The 11,931-nt window shown below is 38.6% G+C and overlaps 1 protein-coding gene across 1 annotated transcript; it reads left to right on the top strand.

Annotated features, from left to right (window-relative positions):
• Positions 1-6,107: 6,107 nt before the first annotated feature.
• LOC141605422 (zinc finger protein CONSTANS-LIKE 14-like) lies at positions 6,108-9,036 on the top strand. The gene is made up of 4 exons (XM_074424177.1): positions 6,108-7,096; positions 7,630-7,833; positions 8,280-8,518; positions 8,613-9,036. The coding sequence occupies exons 1-4, from the start codon at positions 6,215-6,217 to the stop codon at positions 8,713-8,715; spliced, it is 1,428 nt and encodes a 475-aa protein (XP_074280278.1). The 5' UTR covers positions 6,108-6,214; the 3' UTR covers positions 8,716-9,036.
• The last annotated feature ends 2,895 nt before the right edge of the window (positions 9,037-11,931 follow it).

Raw genomic sequence — 11,931 nt, 5'->3', positions numbered from 1 at the left:
TATTATCTTTACTATAAATTCTAAGATTATGATAAGATTTCCTAAAACAAGAATATCTTTTACCATAAATAAATATATTAAGTAAGATATAAGATATGTAAAGATATTATTATAGAACAAAATCTTTACCTAATATCTCTTAGGCAACACGCATAACACGGCTCATAAGCTCGTGAATCATGCAAACCCTAATCTTAATATATAATTAGAATTTAGGTTTTAGGAGAGACTATATGGAAACCCTAATTGATAGTAAAGTCCAACTCATAAGTTGATCCAATAACCATCAATTAACGCTAACCATAAAACCGGACTCCTCACTAAACCGGGCTTTATAAAATAAATACTTTCATTAGAACATTTAAAATAAACTTTAAACAATTATAAAACAATTTTCGAAACATTTATAAGTCGTGTATGAAAACTCAGCATTTCAATGTTATAGTAGAAGAGCTGTAACATTGAGCTCTTTTACTAGTAATGTTATAGCTGCAAAGCTATAACTTTACTAATCAAGACACTCATTCTTGACTATCATTATAAGATAATCACCTATACTATTCTAATCTTCAAGGAGATCTTCGAGTATAGGCTACATCATCATCCAAGCTTGATTAATCTTTAGACAAACTTCGTCTTCACATAATACTTGAATGAATCTTTGAATTGTTTGATCTTGAACGAAGGCTTGAACTTCTTATGTAATCGCCACAATCCTCTTTGTTGCTCGTAATAGGTTAATGCTAAAACACTTAACAAACGTTTACACGCAACAAGTATATAAAATGTAAAACACCTTGACATCCTCAAAACATAAACATATAAGCTATATGGTCCAACAAATATGCTCCGGCACAAACTGCTCTCTTATAGCGCTCTTCAACCCAGACCTAGGAATAGCTCCCAGACCCTCAGCCTGGTAATAAGCTCTAGCATCTTCCTTGACGTTTTGCCACCAAACAGCAGCTTCACCTCTCAGGTAGTATACCACCTGCTCAACGATCATGTCTTCGGGGCACTTAACCATTTCCATGAGTGCTTCAATCTCACGGTGCCACTTCTCGAGCAGCTTTGGTTCACCTACCCCTTCATATGTGGGAGGGTTGAAGCGAGCAATGATGCTGAGCTGAGTAGCATCCATCGGCTTCTCATTCCCCTTTCCCACATTTCTGAGAGCTTCAAGGAGAGCCTCTTGTTGCTCAATCATGCGAGCAACCTCATCAAGAGTCATCTCAGAAGCTTGGATCTGTGCGGGGGTTCTTTTGGGCGGCATTTTGAGCTGATAAGAAACAAGGAAACGTAAGCACAAAAGCCTACGGCTCAAAATGTATCAATCATCCGCCAAAGGAACACTCGGCCGAGTATAATACGATACTCGGTCGAGTAACGACTACTCGGTCGAGTATCCCAGATACTCGGTCGAGTAATCGACTCCAGCAGCCAACGTCAAATACCCAGAAACAACACTCGATCGAGTAAAAACAATACTCGGTCGAGTAGTCACTATTCGATCGAGTACACCTACTTACTCGGTCGGGTAAACACATACAGTAGCCATTGCTACTCACTGCCAAACAACACTCGGTCGAGTGCTTGGTTACTCGGTCGAGTACCTGCCCTGCTCGGCCGAGCCATACTAAAGACGGGTTAAAACAGTAAAAGTCCCCTATCATGCTTTCTGTTCCCTCAACAAACATATATCAACAGGAACTGAATGCCACGTTATAAACATACAATCATACAAATCATGCACATGCTAAATCCAATACACCAAAAGTTCACAAACCCGTCCCCTCTACTATTTCTCCAATCACCAAACTTACGAATTCCACATATACATTTTCAACCATCAATTATTATCAACATTAATCTTCATGTACATGCACATGCAAGACACATCTCTCAACACACTTCCCCAGGTGACCGGCTCGAGTTAATGAGGGCCAAATTGCGACTCCGGGACGTCTCCCGAGTCTTTGAGGTAGCTCCAAACAACTCTCCCCGGGTTCATTTTATTTAGACTCCCTACGTTCATTAGATTCATTTGTTTAGGTGCCGGAATCTTCGGCTCTGATACCACTTTGTAACACCCCCTCATACCAAGGTGCCTTACCAGGACCACCCTACCATGAAAGTGTGTTACCATCTCGGTTGCCCGAGGCTAGTACATATCAAAAGCGTCTGAACTGGGCACATTTATTAAGGTACCGTAAGGTATAAAAGTTTACATCAACCAAATCCCAAACTGTTACAATAAAATAAACCAAATGTCTGACAACTAAGAAATCAAAACTAAGACTCGGACGGTGATGCTACGACTGGTGATGACAACTCTCCCATGACTGCCCCAAGCTCACCAATAGCAATACCTGTCAAGTCTGCTCACCATCCCCGAATGGATCACAGCAGATTCCACAAACAATAACGGGGTCAGTATTACTCAATCACTATAAGACAAACAAACACGGTAACCAGCTGATCATCCTCCAATCCCAGTCTCCCGATCTCACACAGTAACCGACTACACATCGGAGTGTGTATCCCTGCCAGATTACCCATCGCAACAGGTAATCCTCGCCGCCAGTGGGTGACCGCAGCCGATCCCACCTAGTCCAGCTCATCAACGAGCGACTAACAATCCTTGTCCATTAATTTGCACATCCCCTCCCGTGGCGGGTTCCACGGAGGGCGAACTAGGGTGTGAAGCCACTCCCGCAAGTGACTCCACCACAATCACAATCACACAGCACCACGGCTGTCACAACACCTCCACACCAACACCGTCACAACAACGCCCATACTCCGATGATCAGCAGACAACAATAATCATAAAACAATCATGTCTTAAACAATGAACGATGGCGAGTAGGAGAACCCTACCTTAGCAATAAACAGTAGAACGGAAACCGAACAATCAGAAAGGCTCCTCTATGAAGTCTTCTCCTATACAATAATCACATAACACAATTACACATTGCACAATCCCCCATATTCCCAATTCCATATATATATATATATATATATATATATATATATATATATATATATATATATACAGTAACCCCAAAACAATACAAATGACATAGAAATGGAACTTACCAACAGTAGAATAAGAGATTATACACAAGAACCACGACGATTGCACACACAACGAGATTAGGGGATGATTAGGGAGTGATTAGAGTAATCGTAAAATGATTAGGGTAGGAAATGATGTTTTAGAAACTGACGTTCAATATAATATAACCCTAAACATTCCCTAATCAAACCGATAAAATAACACCCGCCAGACCGGATACTCGGTCGAGTAAAGCTATACTCGGCCGAGTATCCTCTACTCGGTCGAGTATTCCCCATACTCGGCCGAGTAGTCCTCGGCAGAACCAAAACAGACTTCACAATAAACACTACTCGGTCGAGTAGGCTCTACTCGGTCGAGTATACAGCTTAACAAATTTCGTAGTATCACATTTAACTGGAAAAAGATTAATAGTTTAGGTTCTTATCTTACCCATTACTCCATTACAAGTCGTTTAGGACTATAATACATATTTTTCTGTAATAAAATAAACAGAAAGACTAAAATTTGTAATTTTTTTTGTTTGAAAACTTATAGAAAAAATGAGGGAGTAGAAATAAAATGAGATAATATAAATAAATAAATAAGGAAAATGAGATATTGACACCGGGTGTTGCTCAAATTCAGTAACACCGGGGATAAAATTGTAATTTGATTAACTATTTTGAATTTCAAACAAAATATTAATGAAGGGCAATTTAGGGACTTTATCTAGTATTATTTGTTATATAATAATTAAAGATTTCATCTAATAAATAACTAAAAAAGAATCTATATTGTTATCACCCAAATTGTAAGCAACTGGACACTTCATTTTTTCACAATCACGTTTGCGATGATACCCTTACCCCCATTATTAAATAAAGATTATCATCAAAACTTTAGGTATCTAGGCCAAATTGTAAGCAATTACACGCCAAATTGTAAGTAATTATACCCTTACCCCCATTATTCAATGAAGATTATCATCAAAACTAAAATTCATGATATATGATTGGGTAAAAGTTGTGATGTGAAGATTGTGTACATCAATGGATTTCTTCTTCATGTGTCTTAGCGATGATCGAAATCAAACTGAGTAGACGGAAGAGATATAGTATTAGTTTTCACATTTTTATATATGTATTTTATTTTATTCATATAATAGATTATGAATTACGATTTTATCCCTGCGATATTGGCACGAAAACGAAAACTCCTTTGAAGTTTTTATTTTTTTCTTATTTTTTTATTAGGGTGTTACCGAAACTCGGTAACACCCGGTGTCGCCCTAACACTTCCCAATAAATAAAGGGTTGAATAATGATGTTATTGTAGGGAGGGAGTTGGGAATGAGAAAGGGATGAGGATGAGAAAATAATTCCAAAAAAGAAGAGTATAAAATTGGAAAGCATAGAAAAATGGGCTGGTAGAGGGTTCTCTGGCATTGAATATACTTGATTTAGGAGCTAAGCGTCACGTAGTATGTCATCATTCTTAGAGTGCCGCAAAAACTATTATTATCTCGTTGTACACTTTCCAGATTTAGATCACCATTCTGTTTCTCAACTTTTTGGCATATTATATACGAATACGATTATGTTTGACTACCTAATTGAGTAACTACCCACCGCTTTAGTTTTCACTTTTCACTTTTCACTTTTCACTTTTCACTCTACCCACCTATTTTATTTATAGACCGATTATTCGCTTGTAAGACATACGTCTATGTAGGACTTTTTATAGTTCGTAAAAGTTGACTCGATTCGAGGAATTCGACCAGACATGCTTAAAGTCTGACTTGATATAACCCAAAAATAGGGTGAATCGAAATTGATATGAGGCTAAATCGATAACCGACAACAACCTTATTTCAACCCGAACTCGACCCGACTCGTGACTCGATATTAACTCAACCTGATGGGTGACCCGATAATGAACTAACTTAATAATGATGTAAATAAGACAAAATTGACATTCATATCAATTGTTTTCACTTAAAGGTACCGTTAATACACCATACACCGTTTAAACATAAAATTACCCATAAAAAACTAACTACATAAGATAAAATATATGCTGATAATCTGATCCTAATGACCCGACCCGACTTGCCACCCGTTGATAACCCAACCGGAAGATGACCCGACATGAATTGTAACCGATCTGAACTCATTAGTGACTGACACAATCCAAACTGATATGACATGACCCACTTTGACCCGACCCGTAAAAGACCCGAGTGATTCAATTGCCACCTCGAAGATTGTTGGAGAATGAATATTGCTCAAACCCGACTATATAAGAATATAAAAAAAAAAAGATAAATGAATAAATAGAACGGAGGGAGTATACAAGGGTAAAATGATTCCTATCTTGCAATTTATTTTCGATCTAATATACTCCATAAAGCGGACATTCTCTTTGACATAACACGACTATATATAGAGTTTGCAATATAAAAACTCGGTGATTTGTTGAGCAAGTGATGCATCAGGAATTATTCAGGATGCTGTTAATGTGTTAGGCTATTAGCAATTAGGTATAGTGGGAGAATGAGTCTAAGATCCACAAAATTATGAGGAATGTGTAAAAAAAACAAAAAAATCATCAAAATTAGTAACCCCCAAGCTTAGGATCCAGACTAGTTAACCAAACTAGATGTAATACATTGTCAAAAGCAAAGGTAACAATAATAGCGACTTAATAAAATGGTTCGTATTAATTAATTAACTTAGCTTAATATATATAGTTGGTTTCTCTCAAGATAAACATATTCATTATTAAGATTCAAACAGATTAATACCACTACGCTCTCGAGAAATCAAAAACTTTTACTTAACCCGTTTTAAATTTAAGAAATCGTAAACTTACTAAAATAAGGAAGTGGAAAGGTGACAAAATGGAGTTACCACTATTAGTAGTACTAGTACAAGAGTATCTTGTAAAGCGTATTCCAAATTAGTAATTAGATCCAGCTCAGCAAGTAAAAGTTGGCAAGATATTTGTTTAAAGTCCCTAGTCGCTTGCCTTGTGTCTCCTCCATATTTATTTAGTCTTACAAATACAAACCCTTTCTTAAAAAAATATACTTGTATTGAAGTAGACACCATATCAAATCGGTTACATTTTCCTTAAAAATTAAAAAAGAAAGAAATGGGAAACAGGAAGAAGGTCGGAGGAAGAAGGATAGGAATCGGGTGCGAGTTCTGCAACAGAGAGACGGCGGTGGTGTACTGTCGAGCCGACAAGGCGAGGTTGTGTATAGGGTGCGATAAACAGGTGCACTCGGCGAATACACTGTCTAAGAAGCATGTGAGGAGTCAGATCTGTGAGGAGTGCGGAGAACAGCCTGTTTCGGTGAGGTGCCTTACGGAGGAGAGAGGTGTTTGTCAGGAATGCGATAGGGAGGGACATTCCTCCCATGATCGCATTCCTGTTCAGGGTTTTGATGGAACGCCTACTGCCTTCCAGATATCCTCCCTCTGGGGGTTTGATCTTTATAATAATAACAACAACGACAACGATAATGATAATGATAATCCGTTGTTGGATGATGATTGGTCTGATCTCATGGTTCCTTCTGATAATTTTAATAATAATTATAATAGTAATAATAATGAAATGTTGATGCCGATGGAGAAGAAGGCGAGTGAGCTACAGAAGCTGATGATTCATCAGTTATTAGAGCTGAACAGGACAGATCATTCGGTTGCTCCTGCTCCTGGGAGTAGTGGCTCCATCGTTGTGGATGACGATACTGACATTAACTCTGTGGTTCCCACTGCCGCTGTTGATGATCACCACGCCGCAGCTGCTTTCTTTGATCTTCTTGATCATAATCTTTTCTTACCAGCTTGTCATCTTCAGTCCCAACAACAACAACAACAACAACAACAACAGCAGCAGCAGCAACAACATCAGCCCGATTTCTCCCTGGGTTTTCTGCCTGCAGCGAATGCGCTGCCAGCTCCTCATCAAAATAATACGCTTCTGTTCAATTCTAACATTACCAATCACCATCCTCCTACTCTACAGGTTTCTTTCTTTCCTTTCTCTCACTTTTCCTACTGGCTACTCCTTTGCTTTCTGTGTCGGTCAGCTACCGCGAAATCAAGAAAAAGAATGTTGGTTGTTTTAATTTCAGTATAAATGTTAAATATGAATATATATGGCATCTTTCTAATTCTAGAAGCAAATTGGAATATTCATAAACTGGGTTTTCACAATTCTTTTCTTCCCTCCGTTCTAATCATTTGTTTACGTTTGATAAAAATACTGTTTGCAATGAATATAAAAGGTAAACAAATGACTGAGATCGAAAGAGAACTATTTTGGCTATTTAGTATTTACCACTGCTTTATGGCCTATAATTTACCATGGGTCTCATTTCTACAATTCTACGCATGGGATTTCAGTCATTTATTTACGTTTGATTAAAATACTTTTCAAAATGAATATAAAAGGTAAACAAATGACTGAGACTCAAAAAGAGACCTATTTTGGCTATTTACCACTGCTTTATGATGGCCTATAATGTACCATGGGTCTCATTTCTACAATTTTTACAGATTTGGGATTTCAACTCTGGTCAGATGAGGGGACAAGACGAATGCGGAAGGTTAGACCCAAATTACGATCAAACTACACCGGGATTTGTACTCAGTACCTATGCCTCTCTTCAACAGGATCCTAATTTGGCAAACTCAAACGTCTTGAGGGATCTGTATGACCTTAAATGCTCCAATGTTCCTGACGATTTCAGATTTTTCAATGTATGTCGTCTCAACTACAACTATTATACATCTCACCCTCTTTATTTACGTTTTCTGCATCTTTAACTGCTTATCTTATGACATCTTTGGCACATGTACTCGATTAGGTAGCTGAAAACATTGTGAACTTGCAAATTCCGCAATCTGAAATACTATCAGTGACCTAGAACCTGCAAATTCCATAACCTTTAATGCTTCAGACTGCGGTGATCAAATTTTCAACTACCCAGCGCTGAATCTTGCTTCTGAATTTCTTAGTTAGAAATGATAACGAGTATTCAATGCTTGACCAAGACATGAATATAGCTTAGCTCCATGTAATTGAATCAAGGGAATGGTTATCAAAGACCAACATCCCTTGTTAGCTCACACTGTGACATACCGATTACATCTGTATTATCAGCTACATTTTCCCAATTTGAGATGTGTCACTTATTCAATTACAGAATAAATTACATCCAGCAGCGAGCCAGGGGCCAGCAACATCCGAAAGCAACAACTTGGCATCTTCAGGCTCAGTTTACAGTAAATCTCGAACAGGTTGCTCTACTGATATAAATTTCCTGGAACATTCTGTGTTCCTTGAAGGTGACACTGCAGTCAAAACCAAAGCCGATATGGAGATGCTAGCACACAACAGAGGCAATGCAATGCAGCGTTATAAAGAGAAGAAGAAAACTCGAAGGTCAGTCTTCTTCATCTTTGCTTCTTTACTTTCCATCTACGCTACTCCTTACTCACGCGTCCACTGAATATCCTGATATTGTCTTCGTGTGTAGGTATGAAAAACAGATACGTTACGAGTCAAGGAAGGCAAGAGCTGATACCCGCAAGAGAGTGAAAGGACGGTTTGTCAAGGCCGCTGATGCCCCTCTTGCGTAAATCCAAAGATCGAAATCAATACTAGCCCTGTACATATTACTGCAACTCCCCTTGGCCTTGAAACTTTAATTTGTCATCTTTGGACACTTTGCTCTATATCTATATTTTTTTATTTTTTTGAGAAATGCTTTTGATTTGATGAAAAAATAGGGAAATTTTGTAGTTTTAGATTGCATGCTTCATTTTGAGCCAAACAGCATGCATCAAGAGAAAGGAGCAGAAGACGACCGTAGCTATGTTTGTTACTTTGTTCCTTGTAATTTAGCCCATTTGTTTGTTTTTGCCACCAAGGTTCAATATACAATATGGTCACTTCTTCCTTATTAGCAGCTAGTAGTTTTTGGTCCCATGGAAATTCACGGGATTTATTTTAACATGCTTTTATATTGTAAATAATTATCGAATTGTCGACTCGTAAAATTGTCGGTTGAAAACGGCCTCCTAATGAATTTGCTTTTTGATTATTGATCATTTTGTATTTCAATCAATTGACGTCTAAAATAAATTAAATGACGGGGTACATACCGTATACGGAGTATTTATATGTATGCTCGACAACACCTCGAAATCGGCTGAGTCAAAGCTCAGCTCGAAATCGGTCAAACTAAGCTGAGCACACTAAAGCTCGGCCACATAAGCTCGTTGTACCAATGTTAAGATAAATTAATTAAAATTATTAGTTTAGAATAGAAAATAACATGTAAATTGTTATGTTTAGGCATTTAGCTAATAAACAGAAAAAAATATTGGCTTGAATTGGAATTTTTAACGTAAAAATCGCGTTATAATTAAAATAATGCGTGAAAAAATAGTACTCAGATAAAGTTCGGACTCGGGTTCGGGCTCGTAAAATATCATATGATTCGATTCTGAGCCTTGATTTCAAGAGTTCGGGTTTAGGTTTGGGTTCGAGTTCAAACTCGACTTTGACAATATGAGTCGATTGAGCTCGATCATAGGTAAGTTCGAGCTCGGCTCGACTCAACTCGGCTCGGTTACACTCTTACACCTATGTACAACCTTTTTTTAAAGATAGAATGTCAATAAGCTGACATGTGACACAAATTTTATACCTATTAATCTTATTTAAAAACCAATATTAGAAAAATGGAAAGAACATAAAGTCTCAATTTGATTCATTTTAGGGTTCGCTTGGTTGACAAATTCATGGGAATTTGTTTGCCAATGAGGGAATTCACTTCCATGGGTAGTTGAAGTCACCAAGGGGAAAGTTGGTAAGCAACTTCCTACATTTTTGTAGGAAGTCATTTTCATGGGAAGTGGCACTTTCCCCATTTTTACAAAAGAAATGGGCAATCAAACAACTCCGTTTTTTGTAATTTATGAGAATTTCCACTTTCTATGTTTTTTCAAAGGCAACCAAACAATCCCTTAGAATGTAGTACTTGAAATGTTTTTGTCCATAAGTATATACTATATACTCTGTTCTTCATCCGTTCACTTGAATTGTTTACATTTACTTTTATCCGTTCAATTGAATTATTTACATTTTCTTTTTGTTCAAATTTTAAGAAAAGTGAATCTCGCTACTTTTTTAATGCTTATTTATCAAAATACCCTGATTATTTGATTAAGCCCCACCCCTTTTTAAACCCACCCACCAAAAAGTGATAGAATAAGTCAATATTGTGTATATTGTAATTATTTGATTGTGATTTACTTACTTAGGTTAGTGTAATTAGTTACCTAGTTTAGTGTTATTTGTTTCCTACTTGTAGTATTCGGTTTCTAATTAGTAGGACTCATTCTTGCATCTATACGTTCGAGATAATCAATAGAAGGCACCGATTAATCTCCTTTATGCTATCAGGTTTTTAGGTCGATCTTTGCTCGACGCCACGGTCCTTCAGTGGATCTATTCCACCGTCACTACTGATCTTTTGAAAACTATCATTGAAGCCGAGTCCACTGCTAAGGAGGCATGGAATCGTCTTGCGGATATTTTTCAAGATAACAAGAACTCAAGGGTTGTCACTCTCGAACATGAGTTCTCTCATGTCGAGATGGCAGATTTCTCCACCGTCTCCGCTTATTGCCAACGGCTCAAGTCATTGGCGGACCAATAAAAGAATGTCGGCTCCTCTGTCTCGAATAGCCGGTTAGTTCTTCAATTGGTCTCGGGTTTATCTCCGGCTTATCAAGGTGTTGGGACGATTATTCGTCAAAGCAATCCTCTTCCTGCCTTTTATCGAGCCCGTTCTATGTTGACGATCGAGGAGGCTAGCCTCGCCAAACAGGATTCTACTGGTTCCACTGAGGCTCTCTATACTCGTGGTGGTATCGACGACGACAATGGAGGCAACTCCTTCAAGGCTGCCACTTCAAACAACGGGAAAGAAGGCCGTGGTCAAGGATCCAGTGGCAAGAAGAAGGGGAACAAGGGTGGTAAAGGTAATCAAGGCAGCGGCAAGGGGCAGGGCACTTCCTCTCCAACAAAGGCTCTCCGAACCGCAACCGCCCCCCCCCCCCCCCCCACACCTATGCAATGACCAAGAGGTTATGGGCAGTGGCAGTGGCCCCCATCATCTTGGGGTTACCCACTGTGCCCCTATCCTTAGAATCCTTGGATGATGAGACCAACTTTTTCACCACGGTCACAACAGGTTATTTCGGGTCCTCAACCTCCACAGGCGTATGTCGTTGATGGGTCAACACCGTCTCAAACTGATATCGAGGAGACAATGTATACTCTTGGACTCACTCCTCCCTAGCCGTGGGTGATGGACACGGGTGTTATGTCTCATATGACAGCGAATTAAGGTCACTCTTGCCTTTTATTAATAAGAGTTTTCGTAATGGTATTATTGTCGAAAATGGTGAGCCAATTCCAATTAATGGTTACGGACATACGACCCTGCCTACACCACACCCACTGTTAGCTTCAAAAACGTCCTTTATGCCCAAGATTAGTTAAGAATCTTATTTCCGTTCGAAAATTCACTACCGATAACATGGTCACTATTGAATTTGACCCTTTTGGTTTTTGTGTGAAGGATTTGCGGACGGGGACTCGTCTAATGAGGTGTGACAGTTGGGGTGACCTTTATCCAATTTCCACCATTACATCGCTAGTTGTACCATCCTCTTTCGCTGCTTTAGCGTCGTCTATTTGGCATAGTCGCTTGAGTCATCCAGGCGACCCTGTTTTTTCTGTTCTTAGGCAAAATAAACTCGTTAATTGTAATTCGAATTCTC

The sequence above is a fragment of the Silene latifolia genome, chromosome 10, assembly GCF_048544455.1.
Source record: "Silene latifolia isolate original U9 population chromosome 10, ASM4854445v1, whole genome shotgun sequence".
Taxonomy (NCBI): Eukaryota; Viridiplantae; Streptophyta; class Magnoliopsida; order Caryophyllales; family Caryophyllaceae; genus Silene; species Silene latifolia.
The sequence above is the reverse complement of the archived record's forward strand: the minus strand, read 5'-3'. Positions and strand labels throughout refer to the sequence as shown.

What these genes read in the sequence shown, in the direction of transcription:
- LOC141605422 (XM_074424177.1), top strand. Translation starts at nt 6,215, where the DNA reads ATGGGAAACAGGAAGAAGGTCGGAGGAAGAAGGATAGGAATCGGGTGC. An exon ending in ACGATTTCAGATTTTTCAAT is followed by an intron (nt 7,834 to 8,279) that starts GTATGTCGTCTC and finishes ATTCAATTACAG; the next exon opens with AATAAATTACATCCAGCAGC. An exon ending in GAGAAGAAGAAAACTCGAAG is followed by an intron (nt 8,519 to 8,612) that starts GTCAGTCTTCTT and finishes CTTCGTGTGTAG; the next exon opens with GTATGAAAAACAGATACGTT.